The sequence below is a fragment of the Prinia subflava genome, chromosome 15 (genome assembly GCF_021018805.1).
Source record: "Prinia subflava isolate CZ2003 ecotype Zambia chromosome 15, Cam_Psub_1.2, whole genome shotgun sequence".
Classification (NCBI taxonomy): Eukaryota; Metazoa; Chordata; class Aves; order Passeriformes; family Cisticolidae; genus Prinia; species Prinia subflava.
The window spans coordinates 19,278,749-19,297,387 of record NC_086261.1 but is presented as its reverse complement, the minus strand read 5'-3'; the positions used below and the strand labels follow the sequence as shown (position 1 = coordinate 19,297,387).

Below are 18,639 nucleotides of genomic sequence, written 5' to 3'. Positions count from 1 at the left end.
CATATAGGAAATTACTTTTGCAGATGTTTACAAATACTAAAATTATTACTAGTCAGAAGCTTTAAGAAATGCCTTTTACAACAAAAGACAGGACAAAATTACTGCAGCCAGTAAAATCTACTTCTAAGATTGTATCTGGTACTTAGATTCTGCACGCAGACCGCCTTGGTTGTACTTATGTCCTGCCAATCCTTAAAAAAACCAAACCCAAACACTGAACAAGCACTTAACTGAACCCAAACCACGCCTGAAAATTTATTTTGAGCCAAACAAACAAAAAAGCTGTAACAGAAAAGGATACTTAGTATATACTTACTGTAAGTGACATCTCGTTCTAAATCTAAGTCAAAGGTTTGGTTCATTTTTAAACTTCTAGCATTCTGAAAAACTAGTTTGCAGAAACCTGTTGTTTCAGATTTCAAATCTAGAATTCAAAACTCTCATAACTTATATAAAATTCTGGCAATCTCTGTACAGGCAACAAAAAAAATTTGAAACATCTACTTTAAAAAAGCTTTAGGAAATTGCATTATTTTCCAAATTGCCAATCTGATCTTCTAATCTGGCCATTCTTAAATGTTGAAAATAATTTCATGCTCTTGTATGACCCTTATTCCTGAAAACAAGTTGCAGCTACAAAGCTTATTTGCTTCATTTTTATATCACATAAGAATTTGAAAAACAAATGAATTTTCACAGTAACATTTCAGTTTCAAGTAAAAAGCTGGATTCAGGGAAAAGCAGCGCTGCAATGATGTCTCACTCAGCTGCACAGGGAGGGAGCGAGCCTCGGTGGGCACTGCACAAGCCTGGAAATGAGAATCACCAAATCACCAAATCACCAAAGCTCGGAGCGCTTTGGAACAGGGAGGAGCTGCCTTCAGCTGTGCTCAGGTGCTCTGGGCACTGGAGGCTGTGCTACCCACCAGCAACACACCCCACGCACATCCTCAACAGGTCAGGGAACGCCTCCCCGAATAGCAATAGCAATAGCTCACTCCAGAAATAGCCACAGGAAAAGGCCCCCACAGAGCCCGCACAGCACCTGCACCAGCCAAGCAGCCCCGGCTTTCCCTTGGAGGCGTTCAGGCCGAGGGGTTCCCTGCAGGCGAGCAGGGCAGAGCCCTGGGGCAGAGCCCAGGGCAGGTCTGGGGTCCCTCACTGAGCTCCGTGCCCGGCTCACAGCTCCGCCTGCCCCGCACCGAGCACAGCGGACAGTGTCCTCGGCTCCGGGACACCGAGCCAAGGAGAGCTGAGGGCTCCAGGGCAGCGAGAAGGAACCTACCTGGGCCACTGATGCACAAGGGTGCTCACTGAACAGTGCATTTCCCTCTCCTATCACATGATGTGCTGCAGCTGCTCCGGAGCACATGACTCAATGTAACAAGGAATTGCAGAAAGCAGAAAAAACCCAAAAAGCTGGCAGCTAACTTGTCAGAGAAACAAACTCTTCTAAAAGATTAAATCTGTCCATGATACAGTCTTAAAAACCTCCCAAAATTAAATTTCTGCAGTCACTTGCCTTTCTAAAGGCACATATATATAAAAAAGCCAATGAAAATCAAAAAAGCAAGTGGCAAAGTCAAGCAGCATTATTAAATAAAAGCTGAATATATCCAATGGCAAAAATCTTGAACATGATACATAATTCCACCTCAGCAAAAAACAAGAACATGGCACAACCAAAAAATGTTCAGAATTAATCAAAAAGATGATTACAGATACAGCAAACTTCATTTTTAGTACCAACTAAGACAATTAAGCTAGAGGGAAGCAAAAGAAAATGGACATATAACACACATCTGAAAATCACAACTTGCATGCAATGGAGAGAAAAAGCTTGATGTTTGCTGTGTCCTACAAGAACTAGGATTTATCCAAAGGAACTGGATGGTGGTAACTTCAGAAAAAACAATTAAAAGGAGATGTAACACCATGTAATTAAACTGCAGAACATGTTACCGTGTGAAGCTGTGGGTGATAAACTTTTACACGGCTATAGAAAGCAACTGCATAAATTCAAGTAAGACAGATCCAGCAAGAGGAATTGACCATGGCAGCACTGTTTGTATTTCCTGTGACATCTCCCTTAGGTGTCCCCATGAGGCTCCTGCAGCAGGAAGGTCCCCGTGCTACTATTCTAATTCAGTTTAGTCTATCATTTTATAACCATTTCCAGTCTTTTTGTAAAAACTTACTGGTAGCAACTACTATCTTAATCTACTAGCAAATTAGCTTACTGAGGAACAATTTAACTAGTTCAAGTGGGCATTAAGATTGGGGAGGAACAATCCTTTCCTCACACTCAGGCAGATGCTCCACTGGTTACATAATCTGCTGCACAATGGCCTGTGTGAGCAACAGGGAGGATCTCGTTGCCTGGTGCTGGTGTGGCACTGGTTCCAGTACAGACACGGGACTGGCCCATTGCCCATCCCTGCACTGCTCTTCTGCACACTTCTTTGCCCCTCACACCAGGGAGACACCCTGCAGGCACAGCCCCCTGTGCTGGACAGGTTTGGAATTGGAATTGGAATGCTCAATTGATGCCTTGAGAAGGCTGCAGACAGAGCTGTGGAAATTGGCTGCAGCAGATCACCAGAACAAAACACACCTTCACACACTTTCAGCTTGAGCTCTGCACTCCCTTAAGGTACACAGACGAATTTCCTACCAGCCAGGCAAGGCACCTCAACAGACTCACTGGTAGAATACCTGCTACTTCTGTAATTTTCCTCTTTGGCATGCTTATAAAACCAGCAATGCACACAAACAAAGGGGAAAAAAGTGAAACACAGAGGCCAACTCTTAACCAATTCTGCAGAAACTCTCACTCAGAGAGCTCACTAGGAAAACAGAAGAGCAAAAAGAAAAGCAAAACATTTTTATAACTCCACCTCAAACCTATATCATGTGTTCTGCAATGAAATGATACCAAATTCTATAAAATTACTTGCTTTTCCCTACTGCAGTATCAGTGTTGCGCCTTACAACCGAGGTTTTTACTTGCTCTAAATTATACTTGTTCCTTTTCCCAATAAACACCCTCCTCAGGGCATCCAGTTCAATGAAAATACAGGCGTTTGCTCCAAATTCTGATGAGATGTGGGCTCTGGATTCCAGAGGAAACTTTTAAAACAATCTCTACAGGTTGAAAGTTGATTCCAATTAATTTATTATTTTTTTTTAGCAAAACCCACTCATTTTCTAACCAGATGTATTATTTCCTAGACTGTTACTCCTTGTCCTAACCTCCACTGCACAGAAATACAAGTTAGACAGCAGGGTATTTAGCTCCTTTGGAATTAGTAAGCAAGCCACTCCCTCAGAGTCACTACGTTTTGGGAATCAAAAGCTTAATACAGCCATTTGCAGATTTTGAAGATTACTAATGCCAGTGCCCACTTGTGCTAATGTAACTTAATTCCAAAAGAACTCCTTAAAAACTCCACTACTTAAAAAAGCATAACACACAATCAGCCACTCAGGTTTATCTCTGTTCCTGAGAGCAAAAGCATTTCACACAACTGCTAAGGACAGGATATTAGGAATGCCATACTGAAACTGTATTTACAAGGAAGTGCAAGTCAGCCTTAATATAATTAAATGAGTTGGAATTTGGCCAGTAACTTGGGTTATGACAAATCCAACAGTCAGGCTATCCAACAGTACAATGTGTACTTGTTTGTGCACTTTTCTACAGCACGGTTGATGACAGAAACAAAAAAAAATCTTTTTAGGTTGGTGCTTAGCTTCAAACAGGAGGAGTTGCATTTAAATGCATTTAATTTATTTAATTTTAAATAAGTCACTTCTAACACCCTCACAACTCTCATACAGAGTCATGAATAGGTTTTGTCAGAGCTACTCTGTGGCTATACAGAGTAGTGAATTTTATCTTGAAATAATTCAAAATAATAACCTTAGAATGATATGGGGGTGGAAATTTTAAGTCTGTGGTACATCATACTGTGGGTTCTACATAACTTGGGGCAACTTACTACAAATGTCCCAAAAGCCATCAAATGCTGGCTTCAAAGAGAGTGCAGACAAGGAAAATAATGCAAAGAGGGAACAAATACAAGCCAGTTGAGAAAAACAAACCAATCAGCACCATTTTAAGAGTACTTACAAGTTTCACAAATGGATAATGAGCCACACTGCAAAAAGTGGCAGCACAGAAATCACTTTTTATAACTGCCCAGGCCCCACAGCAAAGGCAAGATGTGCTACATTTTGAGCACAGCACTCTCTGCCTTGCATTTGCTGTGGAATGTCTCAGAGAAGAACATGCAGTCACTTCCTTGTGAGTCAAAGGCCTTGGATGAGTATCAACTGCAACATCATCACCGAGATGCCAAGTGGTAAGCAGAAGTTTTGCAAGCATAAAAATATAACTATTTCAAATATCAAGCAATCTCAGCAATGTATTTTAAGATATTTAGGCCTCGAGCAAACTCCGCATTTTTTTGTTTGATGAAGGATGTCAGCAGTTGTTATTTACTCTTTCTGTTGAACCTCTTCCTCACTATTTCAGCCTCTTAGGTACCTCACTGGACCATATCACATATCAATTAGCACTGCTTAATTAGCAACAGGCCATATGAAGCAGTGACAGAAATAATTTTTCAGAGTTGTTTATACCTACATCAGTGTGTGTGTAAATTCATATTTTTAATATACATTCTGAATGCTAAGAAAAAACTGCAGTATGACATTGTTTGAAGCTCCAAGTTATCCTTAGAAACTGCAAGCCAAATTTATTACTGTGATGTACAGTTTGCAATGAAAGCAATCTCGAGAACAGTAGATTGTTCCTTCCATACGTGAAAAAAGGCTTTTAGAAATCCTCATTGCTCAAATTGACATTTACCAGAGATTATTTCTTATTTAAAATATGGATGTCATTAATACCCTACATTTATAAATGTGTAATGATGAAGAGTAACAAAAGTATCTCTTTATCTCACCCACACCTCAAAAAGATTATTCTGTCAAGGTGTGAAGACACAAATTCCAAACGTACCTAACAGCACCATATTCAAAAAGAGTAAATGAATAAAGATGGCATTAGAAGCTTTCCAATACAGAAGTCAATCATACCCACATTCTGGAAATTCTATGACTATTTTCCTTTAAACTAAAGGAAGACTCAGACACAGGCTTTAGTACTGGGCTCTGCAGACAGGTAAATATTGACTATCTGATCAAAGTGTAATTACCAGTAATCTTCCAAAGGGTGTCAAGAATGTAAAATCACTTATCAGTGGTTTAATTTCCAATACTCACAATAAAACCAAGCCATTATTCTATATGTAGTAAAGCATCACACATGCAAAAATGCTTTTGTATTTATTTCGTGTTTCAGGTGGGAAAGAATAAGTTTCTACACACACAAATATCATTATCTTTTCCTGCTCAAAAGCAATATCCCTCAATGAGAAATGCTAAGATTAAAATATACCAAAATCAATACCAACAGAGGTATTTGTCAAATTCCTGATTCACGCCTACCTGGTAAAAGTACTGGTTCCAGTTTTTTAATCCTTGGTTCTGATGCTATATTGTCATCAGCCTGAAGAAAGAAAAAAGATCATTTACTTAAGGTTCAGAACTTTACTGCCAGACACAAGCCTGACTGGCTTGTACAGAAGAGAAAATTGTTCTAACTTAAAAAGTTCATCTTAAGGACCTAGAATCCAAATGTAGCAATAGTTTTTAATAATTCTGAAGGCACTTGGATTTGCACCAAAAGAATAATAAAATATCGAAAACATTCACGTTTAAAAAATTGGGTAACCCAAACCATCACAAGTCACAGGATGAACAAAAACCAATTTGGCTTGACATTCCATAATGGCTCGAGATCTTTCAACGAGTTTTACAGATCTAGACACTCAAAAAACCCCTCTCTACTAACATGCACAACTTTCCAACACAGGAGAGATTTCAAGGCCTAGAACACACATATGCCTACTTGCACTTCAGTTTCAAACCTTAAAAATAAAAATCTTCTATTACAAGACTGGAACCTTTGGTGAAATAACTCCCAGTTCCTACAATGACAGCAATATAAGCATTTCCCAGGACTAGGACAATCCAGAACTGTGTTACACACATGTCACTTTTACTAAGAAATTGTGCAAAACCAAAATCAGTCAACATGTCAAACATGTTGCTAGAAGAGGTCCTGTCTTGTCCAAAGTAAATAAATACCACTTTCTGTCAAGTGCACATCCAGATGACAGAAAAAATCCTGGTGGTTCTCAACGTACTCAGTACGATATGCTAAATATAATTGATAGATATACTTGGTTTTCTTATTTACACAACAAGACACGTGAAACGACGGCTACAAGTGAGAGCTGAATTATCTGCACAACAGAGTAGCGCCCGCTGCTTTCTCCTCATCCCGCCCAGCGCTGCGAGCAAAGAGAGCCCAAACACCTGAAGCAATAACTCACAACTTTCCAAAATAATCTCGCACGGGCCGCTTTTAATGAACACAAGACTTCATTTTGATGGAAGTCCTGCTTGCCGAGCACAGCGCGGGCTGTGTCGGTGTGCGAGGCGGAGACCCGGAGGCCGAGGGGCTGCCCCGAACCGGCTGCGCAGCTTTTGTTTCCCGGGGCACGGCGGGCTCGGGGGCCCGGCAGCCCCTCCACAGGTGCCGCTCGCCACCGCCGGGCCAGCGGGCACGGCCCCCGGGCCAGCGGGCACGGCCCCGGGGCGGCACCTCGGCCAGGGACAGGGACGGCCAGGGGCAGGCAGGGCAGGGAGGGCAGGTCGGTAATGGCAGTAAAAGGCGGTTACCTGAGGCAGAAGGTACGACTTGAAGGTGGGTTTGGGCTGCTTGAGGGAGAACATTGTGGCCGCCGACGGCCGGGCCGGGCCGGGCCCCGGAGGTGGTGCCGACACCCGCCGGCTCAGGCCCGGCGCCCGCGGCCGCTCGGGCTGCGCTCCCCGTCACACCGCGGGGGCGGCCCCGGCGCACCCTCCTTCCCCAAGGGAGGAGCCAGCGGCCTGGGCAGGCCCGGGCTCGGGCCGCCGCCGCCCCGCATGGAGCCCCCGCGGCTCCCTCCGCCTCCCCGGGCCGGCCCAGCGGCTCCTTGGGCGGGCGGCGGCCCCGGCGGGCCGGGCCGGGCCGTGAGGGGCGGGAGCGGCGGCGTACGGCGGCGCGGAGGGAACAAGCGGCGCGGGGTGACGGCCGGCCCGCGGTAGTGGCCGGCCCGCGGCTATCGATGGCCAGCCCGGGGCTATCGATGGCCGGCCCGGGGCGATCGATGGCCAGCCCCGGGCTATCGATGGCCAGCCCCGGGCTATCGATGGCCAGCCCCGGGCTATCGATGGCCGGCCCGCGGTAGTGGCCGGCCCGGGGCGATCGATGGCCGGCCCGGGGCGATCGATGGCCGGCCCGGGGCTATCGATGGCCGGCCCGCAGCACCGCGCAGCCCCGGCACGGCCGCACTGCCGGGCGCGGTCAGCGGCCCGCCGGGCCCGTGCTGCCCGGCCCGGCCCGGGCCTGCCCCGGGGAACAGCCACACGCGGGCCCTGCGGCGGGCGGGGCCGGCTGCCCAAGCACGGGAGTGCCGCAGTTTGACCTCAGAGCCCCGTGGGAACTGAACGCCCCGTTGGGGGCCTGCAGGAGTTGCTGCTACCCAGAGCTGTCTCCTAAGGCAGCGGTAAAATCCATCTCCAGCACGGTGGAGAGCCGCTGGCACAGCTGCCCAGGGAGGCCGTGGCTCCGTCGCTGGCAGTGTGCACAGCCAGGTTCTGTAAGGCCTCCAGCAACCTGCTCTAATGCAAGGTGCCCCTGACCGTGGCGGGGCTTTGGACTGGGTGATGTGTGCTCCATTGCAGCTCCTTGACATTCTGTGACTGTGAATCACTTACTGCTGTGGAGTTCTTCCCGGGTCACCCTTTATACGAGGTGTATGCATTACAGCTGTGGGGTGTATGCAACCCCCTCAGGCCATGCTAGGACTCCTGGGGATGGTTCTGTGCAGGGCCAGGAGCTGGGCTCCATGATCCTTGTGGATCCCTTCCAGCTCAGCGTAGTGTGTGATTCTGTGTGATTCTGTGTGATTCTGTGTGTGATTCTGTGATGTGTGATTGTGTGTGATTGTGTGTGTGATTGTGTGTGTGATTCTGTGATGGCTGGATGATGCCCCAGGCAGCTGCTGCAGTCACCCTCTCACTCTGCAGCCCTGACTGTGGGAGCTGCATGTTGATCCAACATCTGTGAAACTCTCTTTAAGCTTTCCAGGCACTCATGTGTTGCTCACCTGAGCTTCTCCAGGACATGGAAATAACACAGGCACCTCCCTAAACAGCCAAAACCCATCAGTGGTTTTTTAAGTAGGAAACTGAGGAACTGCTCATGTTTGCTTTGTGGCCTATGGCACCCATAAAGGTCCATATGCAGGTGATTACATGAGTGCTCTGAACTTGGCCTCCACTGTGGAAGTACCAACAGTTTGGGTGGAAATGTGGTTTAATAGAGAACCCTAGATCAGGAATACATGTTCTGTCAGCTGTGAGATCTAAGGAAGGGGGAGAGCCTGGGTTCTCCTGCTGATGATCCAGTCACAAGGAACTGGGTCAAACCACCAGGTCTCTCCAGATTTTGGAGCAAGGTCTGGTGTGTTCAGTAGGGCGAGAAGGGCTGGCCCCTGGCTGCTGGTGCACCACAGTCGTGGTTCCAGCTATGAGCCAAGCAGAGTTCACAGCAAGGACCATGGTTTAGGGCTGAAAGTTGAAGGCCAGGATCTGACAAACAAACTGCTGGGTTTTGCAGCCTCACCATATTAAAATGCACGATTTTGCTCAGCATACTGTCATAATCTTCCCTCATTAATAGAAAGTACATTATATTGCATTATAGGCCCTGGGATTTTTTGTGAAGTCTGAGGGGGTGTGTTTAATGAAAGAATAGACTTTAGGGCACAATCTGGATCCCACAATTTAGAGATGCCCCACTGATTGCAGCAGAAAGGTTTGATTGAACAGTGAGGAGGGAAACAATTCACTGGCACCTGCCTAGACTGAGGAAAGCTCATCTGCATACATTTAATGCTGTTCAAAGGCCCAGGAAGGACCACCCTGCTCTTGGACTTGTAGATGGAGAAGATAAAATCAATCCAGTGTACTTTTCAAAACAAGTGCACCCCCTTGCAACAAAGTCCCCTCTTATTGCTGTTGGCAGCCAATGCCCTTCACTTTACCCTCTATTTTCACATATATCACTTTTATTTTATTCTGCAAACATCTTTGTCTAGGTGGGATTATTCAGCCCGGCATGATCTCATGCCCGAGTCCATTTTAGAGAGTGCACTGTGCTGCAGATGCTGCTGATGGTGTAAAGCTGAATGCTGTGAGAGCAAAGCACAGCTCCTCTCATCCCCTTTCATAACCTAAATCCTTTGGATATTTGATAAGTGAGAAATACTGCGAGACTAGCCCTTATCTTTATCCTTCTTTAAAGTTTTTGTTCATATTCAGAACGCTGGTGAAAGAGAATTTAACTCAAAAAGGGGGAAGAGAAAGTGAGGGGGTGAGGAAGGCAGAAATTGCCCAGAAATTGCACATAATGAAGTTGCCAGTGATATTAAAAGTTATGATTATTTACACCACATCAGAATTACAAGAGTGTTTCTGCATCATCACAGAGACTTTTTAGGAGTAGCTGCAAAAGCAGTCTTACTCATGAGAGGATGATCACAGGATAGCAAAAATTTCCATTAAGGACTGCACTGACATTGAGATTGCAGTGCAGTTCTGAAAAGGAGCAAACTAAAAAAATAAGCTCTCACAAGATTTGTGAGGATTGTTACTGCAACTGGTTACACGTTTCCACTGGAAGAGTTCTATGCTAGTAGGAGAAGAAGGCTGATTTGGCAGAATTGAGTACTTTGGAGAAGCAAGTTAATTGTCACAACTTGCAGTGAGATGCAGACAAGACAGGCAGAGCAGGACAGGCAGGTAGAGCTGGGTAGGCAGGCAGGGCAGCGCAGACCAGGCAAAAGGGCAAGCAGGACAGGCAGGGAAATCCTCTGACTCCTTTTTGGCAATGAACTCCACTGCCTGCCCATCTGTGGCCATCCCAACTCTGCCTCACTCGCTCACTTTCTTCAAACAGTTCTGCTAAGCCAGAGATTTTTGAGAATGCCTTTGTTTTGTGAGAGCAGTCTTGAAATAATGGAGGGAAGACAGCTATGCAACAAAGCCAGCTGAACTGAAAAGACTGCAGATGTCTGGTATTATTATTGAAAAAAAAAATATTTTTTTGCTCAACAGAGTTATTTTCCTTTTCTCTGTGTTGATGTTGAGTGGTATCTCCTGTGTGCTAGCCTGACCAGGAGCCTTTCACTTGGCCACTCTCCCTGAGCAGCAGCCTGGCCTGCTCTCCCAGTGGTATCAGCCCCAGCACTGTGTGGTTGTCTCCCGGGGCTCTCTTTACCTACAGTGCCACTGTTTGTGACTGACTGTGCAGATAATTATCTGTTAGCTGTGGCTGGGGTGCATAACCTGCTGTATTCAGTGCACACTCAGATTCGGCACCCTAAAAGTTCTGGTACAACCTCCCAAGGCAGCTCTGAGGCTGGGGATGTGCTTTGGCTTGTGCAATGCATGAGGGCTGGGGTTAAGTCAGAACAGATTTTCACAATGGTTCCTTTTGATCTCTCAGCAGATCAGAGAATGGCTTTCATTAGACATGTTCAAGAACAGGTTAGACCACCATCTGCCACTGATGCTATTGACATAGCTGAACTTGCCTAGTGCAGATGATCTCTTCCAGGCCTGTATTTCTATGGCAACTTACATGTTTTCATAGCTCTCTGAAGACTGGTTCAATTATTGGTTTGAACTCCAAGACAAAAAGACACAAGTGTTGTCTGATTTCACAGCTGAGCTATGTGCCCAGAGCTACAGCAAATGTGGAGCAAGTCTGTGAAGTCAGGGATTCGCTGGTGAAAGTGAGTTCTATTTTTCACTGAAAGTGGTACAGTTTATTACTTTACCTGGGCACCTCTCTACTTGTGCACTCAATAGTTTGTGCACCCAAGTTGCCTCAGCCTGCACTCAGAAGTGCAGGACTCTGACTGGGGACTTGTGAGGGAGCCAGCCCTAAAAATCTGTATTACATCTTACAGAATAAAAGCATAAAGCTTTATTAAGCAGTTGGTAAAAAAACTCCAGTCATTCCTGAATGTCCTTGATGAAGATCTAGGAGAAGAATATTTAAAATGTGTTTACTTACCTAAAACAGCAATTTTGACAGTCTTGGCCAGATATGTACAAAAGACATAAAAACTGTGCAGAGTTTTTAGTTTCTTGAGGTACCTCAGGACAGAAGCCTCCTTTGCAGGGCACATCTGTCAAGTGGAGGCTGTCTTTTTGGGAGGTTTAATGATAAGGAACTTTGCTATGTCTCATAAGGGTATTTTCCTTGTTAATCATTGTGTAGGTATTACTAGCCTGGAGTTATTGGGACAGTGTTCCACCTTGGACTATTTCACACAGGTATTGTGTTATGCACCCTCTTTTTCATTACTCCAACACCAAGAACGAGGTGGATACCAGCACTTAAATATTTCAGCTGAACATCTGCAAAGAATAATTTAAAGCCTGTTATGTCATCCATTGTAAAGATAGAGGGCATCAACTGTAAAGCACCACTTTGCCATATCTAACTGCAGACAACACTAAAAGTTGAAAAAAGCAAAATAACATCACACTTTTAAGAAAATCTGTAGTCTTTGTCTCACTTCTCCCAAGGCTTGTGGTTTGTCAGCCTACAATGCAGAGTACTGCTGGGTACTGTTTTATGACTACCCCAAACCCCTGTGCCTGGCACCATTTGAAATGGACTTTAAATGGCTACAACAACCAGCTCCTTACATCACTTTTGCCTTCCTGTCTGATGCTGGATCAAAACAGGGGATCAAAATCCACAATGAGGCTGAATTTTCAGCTCAGGTGACTGCTGCATGTAGTAGAATATTTATTTGCAATGGTTGCAGTGAGAAGAAAACATCCCTAGGGCTAATGTAGCCTCATAACCCAGCAAGCAGAGGCTAATTGTCACTGCTACTAACAGGCCACAGGCTTTATGCTGACTTTGTAAGGCCTCAGGACCGAGGCTTGCAGGACTGCTTTGTCTGAACTTGCCTTACCCTGCCTGGAGCTGTTCCTCACTTGTTTTAGCTGTGAAAGCAATTTTTCTAATGACGAGGAAATTCAGGTTTATTTGTTAAGATTTAAAGGCTGGTGACGAAAAACGAGATATGACTTTGTAGCTCACATAAAAATGCCCCTAAAGTAGCAAAAAATAAGGACAATGAAACAACATGAACATGATGCTCACCCTACAAAGGACCTGGATGCTGACAGCTGGCAGTATGTCCTCTCTGTCCTCGCTGCAGCCACTGACCATTAGACCCAGAGGTCAGAGCAGGTGTCAATAAACATCAAAATAAGGGGTAGATAGTAGTTTTTCTGTTTTTCCCTCAGTTGCATAGTAGTATTGTTTTCTGTTGTCTCTTCTTGTCTCTTCTCTAATTAGCTGGATCTAAACTAATAATAATTCATATATTAGACTGTTAAAACTTGTTACACTAACAATAAACTCTCGACTTTACATCCAAGGCTCCAACAGCTTTTGAGTGCAACCCTAATTCAGGCAGAAGTGATCTGCTGGACAGGACAGTGCTGCAGAAGCATCTGTGGGACGCCAGCACCGTGTCCAAGGGCTGCTGAAAACTCACCTGCTCCACATGGAGGGCTCCAGCAGCACACTGGCTTTGTGCCAGCCCAGAACACCTGCAACAGGGCACAGTCCTTTATTCATCTTGCAGAGCTAAAGAAATGATCCTTGGTCATGCACCTTCCTCATGTTCCTGTTTCCTGACAAGGCCTTGCAGATGTGTTATTTTTATTTTTATTTAGAAGAAATATTTTATTTAGATAAATAGTTTTCCAAAGATGATGGTCAAGCACAGAACTTTGGAGAGCATCCAAATAAGCAGCATGGAGAAACCATAGGTGGAAGGTTTCAATGGCTACTTTAATGAATTAGTAAATAATATGAAAAATGGACTTTCTTGACTCTCAGGTAATCAAACTCCAGTTTCTAAAATGGATAGAATGACTCTGCAATAGGAGAGACTTGTGAGGGCAAAGTTAAGCTTGTCCCTGAATGATGCAATGTAAAAAGGGGCAATCCATAGAATCAGGTGCAAGGGTCATGAACTTGCCTTTGCAAATATGACAATTAGTCAGCATGTTGAAAACATTTGCCTTGAGGGAAAGGGAAATGTATTGCACGATACTATAAGATGAACAAATTTAAATTACCTTGGAGTAGTATCTCTGCATAGACACAGCCCTAGAGCACACTCCCTTTTAGCTTGACCTGCTGCAGGATAGGTCAAGCACATAATAAATCATGGCAATGGCATTCACAGTGACATTGCTGTGAAGTCACCACAGGCTTGGCAGGGAAGGGGACACATCTTCCTGAAAAGCAGTATTAAACAGGCCTCTTCAGAAATGCAAATTCTCTGCCTGCATCCTTTCAGCCAGTATTCAAGAAAGCCTGGAGGCAGACATGCAAATGTGTTGGTCATTATTCTGCTTAGTGAGCTCCAAATCTATTATTGGTCTTCTATGCCCATACAAAACCATATTTAAATCTTATTAAAATGGCTGAATGTCTAAAATGACTTTGCCAAAACCAGTGTGGTTACTCCACAGTTAATGGCAGAGAGCTTTTCATTCAGTTCATGCTGTGTGAGAGCACAGAAAATATCCAAACCTCTTAAAATCATCCCTGCATAGAAAATTCTATGGAAAATTACTGGCAAGTGTTAAGAAAGAAACTTTGCTTAGAAAATGTTTGGTCCATGCACTGCATAAGAAGAAACAGATTAGTGAAGTGTTTTGACATTATAGAGAAAAAACTGGTATATTGAAATAATTTGCCATATTTTCATGTGTTTCTTTATAAATATTTTTACACAAAGGAAATATATAAATACAAAGGTAAAATATTTTTGTTTGAAATCTACATGCTATCAGATAAATTTTCAATGTAAATGCTAAAAAAATTAAGTGGTCAAACCATGATTAACACACATTTTATAAAGACAATGTAACAAGAGGTATGCAACACGCTGTATTCCATTCCACAATGCATACTGCTTGTTTAGCACAGTGCTGAAAAGCTGCATCCCTTTGTGTTTGTTAATGAATCCATTTCTGGTGAATGTGCAGGCAAACAATAAAAAGGCATTGGCAAACTGGAGGCTATTTTAACCACATATACACAATGGCTATGTAGTTGCACAGAATGGTAACACAGAAGTAAACATGGAAGTGAAACAATTTCAAATGTCATTCTGTTTTTACAGAATGTCAAAAAATGTCTTCTCCCCTAAAGTTGAAGAAAAGAGAAGCCCACATAAAAAGCAAAATGTCAACACTGTTCCAACAGCAGTGAAACAAGTAAACCTGCTGGTAAGAACCAAGAGAGCAAAAATCCAAAAGAAATGATGACTGAACTTTGTGAAATGTCTGTGCACTTTCCACGATCGTTCAGTCTGGTAACAGTACTTCAGGGTATAGGTATGGATGGAGTATGAAAATATAAAGCAAACAATACAAATCAGATGCCATTGATGCATTTGTAGAATCTTCCATCAATCTCTGCATTTCGAAATGCTGTAAGCATCATTGTCAAGGAGGATATTGAGACCTGCACTGTGGGGCTCATGGGGAGTGAAAAAAGAAATTACATCTTTTCAAAATAGCATATGAATGAGTCCTGATGGGAATAGAGTTAAGCATAAACCTTTGACCAGCATTCTGTGAACAAGTAACATGCCTTTAACTCATTTTCAAAATTGTTTGCTCAGTGGTAAGCATCCCCTGCAAAGAGCGGTGCTGAATATCTGGGAAATCAAAGTTCCTGAAATTTAACAGGGAGGAATGATGCAAATAAAACTCTGCTATTTTGAAGAAAATTATCAAAACTTAATACTTAGAATGCCACTGCAGCGACAAATGCTCTGGATACATCTAACTACAGATGTTGATTTCCACTCTTAGTCCTCAAAACACTTTTGCTGTAGAGACTTTTTTTCTCCTTTGACAATTGTTTTTGAAATTTACTCAAGAAATCGTACAGAATTTCTATTCTCATCTGGAAAATCTGCATTTTGTTTAGATGGACTCCTAGAAACTGTTCCTTGTTCCTCGTGTCATAATGGAATTGCAAAATGGAAGATGAATTTGTCAGAGAAGATTTGCTTCAAGCAAAGATCGGCTGTGTTTTGATCTCACCTCATCAGCACACCTTTCCTGTTCTGATTTGTTTCCCTTGCAGGCATCTAAGAAAAGTCAGAATCTTATTCTGTCTACATAAGTCTACATGGACTTGTGCTGTAATCCTCATTTGTACAAAATAGTAATGCAAATCTTGGATTTCTATTATTAAAATCCCCATGTACTTGATATTCTTAGAATCTCCCTAAACATTTTGAAACAATGATCACTGTTTTTCAACAGTTTAAGGCTGTCAGCATGTTTTGGGTTGGGGACAGATGTGATCCTGAAATCAAGATTTTGCCCCTAAAGTTCAAGGACAGATTACTAATACGTCTACACGTATTTCTTCAAACACAACTGTATTTTGCCACTCAGACCTATTTTAGTGGATGGAAACTGCTATGTCATGCCATTCTGAAAGAGAAGCTAAGCAGCATGCATGAAATCAGAAGTGAAAGAGGGGACTGCACAACTTTTCTTTGCCTCCAACAATTTTGTTTTGATCTGAAAAATGCCATGGCCACAAAGAAACCAGCTGCATAAGTAAGGATAAAACTAAAGCTGGTTAAAACTTTGTTCAGTTTGAGAAATTGTCTGATAAAATTATTACACTATAATATTGCTCTTCCTTTAAGAGCTTTTATAAAGAGCTTGTCAGTAAATGAGCTTATGAGGGAGGCTGATATGGAGCAAAGGAAGATCTATACAGTCGGCATCTGTTGATTGTACCTACCTTTATCTGCCCCTGAGAGAACATCTCCCTTTTACCCAACCAAGCAAGCATTTATTTAAGAACAGAACACGTATCTATTAAAATTAAAAGAAAAGAAAGACATATATTCAAAATTCTTCTTTAGAAATTAATTTTAAAATCCCTTTTTTGTTCAATTAGTCACGCTGCTTTCTCGACTGTTGGTAAAACAGGGGCCATAAGCCACTTTAACATTCAGTTTCTGTGGATGCATTTTCTTGGCTGGTTTTCTGTTCTTCTGTTGCACTGCCAAACGCTACCACCAAATTAGTTACACTGCTGGCATGCCCTGGTCTATTTAATTTGTCCTTCACAGACTTGGCTTTCCGGGAATGGCTGTGCAAGCTCTTGGAGCGTACTGATGGGAACCCAGAAGTCCTTTCTGGCTTTACTGACAGTAAATTCTCCTTCTCAGCCTTGACGGTGGCAGGCATAGAGGTGTAAGAGGCACTCATACCTGCTTCACCAACATTGCTGTCGTCATCTGTGTCCATCTGCTTCTCCTCTGCTTGCCTTTCTGCTTCAGAGATCAAGCCAGGGTATTCTGGAGGACGCTCTTGAGAAAGCTGCTGCTCAACTTCGTATTTCCACTCTGAGGCCCACTGCTCAATTGTAGAAGGGCACACCTGGTCCATAATGGTACTATACTCCGAGGTCCAGTTGTTAACTCCTCCAACCAGCTTCCCACCTTGTGCAAATATAAAGCTCCTTGACTTCATCATAGTGGTTTGACAAGCACTGAAAGTTTCAGGAGGAAAATAGCGCATTGCTTTGGATTTGTCCAAGGGATAAGAGATGGTTGCTTCTAACTTGGTACGTTCTACTTTTAACTGAGTGTTCTGAAAGTCTGGTCCTGCTACTGACTGACTGTTCGTAACAGCATTCATCTGGTTTACACTTTGAGGAATCATTCCATCACTGCTGAAAACCCCCTGCTTTTCACTCCCCAAGCCAGAGTGGGCTCTGGAGACATTCTGTGCAATTTCTGATGTAGATTTACTGTGATCTGCTGTAGTGACTGCATTAGCACTCGAGCTATGGAGTCCAGTCTGGTGTTCTGGAAGGAGCATCCTTGGGTCTGCCCCATCTTCTCTGGTACCAATAGAGTGGGCTTTTTTACGCATGGCTGGTGACGTGGGCGTGGTGCTGTCCTCGTAGGCGAGCTCGTCGCCCATGTGGTACTTGTACATGCTGTAGCCGTCGGAGCTGTTGACGCTGCTCTGCCTCAGCAGGTACGCGGCGTCGCACTCGGACGAGGCCCGCGAGCGCGGGTACGGCAGCTCCGATTTGTCGATGCCCGCCAGCTTCTCCAGAGCGTTCACCATCCGCCCAGAGAGCTCCTCCAGCTGAGACAGCCGCAGGTCCACTGTCTGCAGAGAGGCTTTCATAAAATGTTCTCTTTCGTTCACTTCTTCCAGCCTCATAGACATATTTTCAACTCTGTGGAGTATAAAAAGGAAGCAGAGAACAGAACCTGTAGAGTGGCGCAGTAACCCGTTATAGGCACCCAGCTCCTGATTTCTTCCTAAGGCAGAATTTTGTGGTGCATTATCATCTTTTTTCCTATGTGTAGCAACAAAAGCATGGGCATTTTCTTGTTATCTATGCTTTCTGTATTAGAGGGGTATTTGAACTTTGCCCTTACATTCATGGCAGGAGAGCCCTTAGGGACAGACTATTAACATTTCTCTGTGTGCCACCCACTGTGCACTCAGTTGTTCTCTTTCACTGTGAAGCATCAAATTAATTACATGGAAAGTACTTTCTAATGACATGCTCACAGGGTGACTTAAAATAGCATCAAGCATGTTGTAGGACAGGTTCTGCAGCTGTATGAGAGAGAACCAAATACTGGTGTTGATGGGATTGCTTTAGCTCTTGAAATACCTTTCTATTTTGTATTAGCTGAAGGGAGTGGAACTATTGTCTAGTTCAATTAAAATAATACTTTTCCCCATTTCCTTCTTATAATTTATATCGTAATGGATGTGACGGTACTAGAAAAAAGCATATAAAAGTAATTAATTGGGATGTGGCTTAGAGATCATATACTAGTAAATCTACTGTGGAAATAAAATTAACGTTTTCTTGCTCCCATGCACAAAAGATGACAAAGCATCTGGAGCAAGGAGCCATGAGAAATAAGCAAATCTGCTTTGTGGCCACTGACCATAGTGACTCAGTGAGGCTTATCAGCCCTGCTTTATTCTCTGCCACAATACCTAGGATTTTGACAAATTGCCATGGATAACCAGTGTGATAGAAACTACTCAAATATATGTAGCAGGTTTAATTAACTTCTCTATTCTCAAATTTCAAATATAATAATGCAAGATGTTCAAGGCCTCTCTCAGGAGAAAGAAGCTTATCTATTAAAGAATTATATGCTCACCAAGCTAATTCATAACAAATGTTAAAATGAAGATATATATATATATATATATATACAGATAAACATGCATGTGGTGTACTTCATCATCAGAATACTGTGAGGTAGATTAAGGTGCAAGAGTGGTTAAAATGCATATAATTTTCATTACAGAGAGGATTTTTCTTCATTT

At 43.5% G+C, this 18,639-nt stretch overlaps 2 protein-coding genes across 5 annotated transcripts in view; both read right to left on the bottom strand.

Annotated features, from left to right (window-relative positions):
• MTMR10 (myotubularin related protein 10) overlaps positions 1-7,003 on the bottom strand; it is a 35,834-nt gene extending 28,831 nt beyond the window's left edge. The window contains exons 1-2 of the mRNA XM_063412841.1: positions 6,814-7,003; positions 5,515-5,575 (exon numbers count right to left, since the gene is read on the bottom strand). Coding sequence (XP_063268911.1) covers positions 5,515-5,575; positions 6,814-6,867 — 115 coding nt within the window. The 5' untranslated portion in view covers positions 6,868-7,003. The remainder of the gene's footprint in view (positions 1-5,514; positions 5,576-6,813) is intronic.
• Positions 7,004-12,395: 5,392 nt separating this feature from the next.
• TRPM1 (transient receptor potential cation channel subfamily M member 1) overlaps positions 12,396-18,639 on the bottom strand; it is a 94,736-nt gene continuing 88,492 nt past the window's right edge. For all 4 annotated transcript variants that reach the window (XM_063412484.1, XM_063412483.1, XM_063412481.1 and 1 more), the window contains one exon: positions 12,396-17,518. In XM_063412484.1, coding sequence (XP_063268554.1) covers positions 16,267-17,518 — 1,252 coding nt within the window. In that variant the 3' untranslated portion in view covers positions 12,396-16,266. The remainder of the gene's footprint in view (positions 17,519-18,639) is intronic.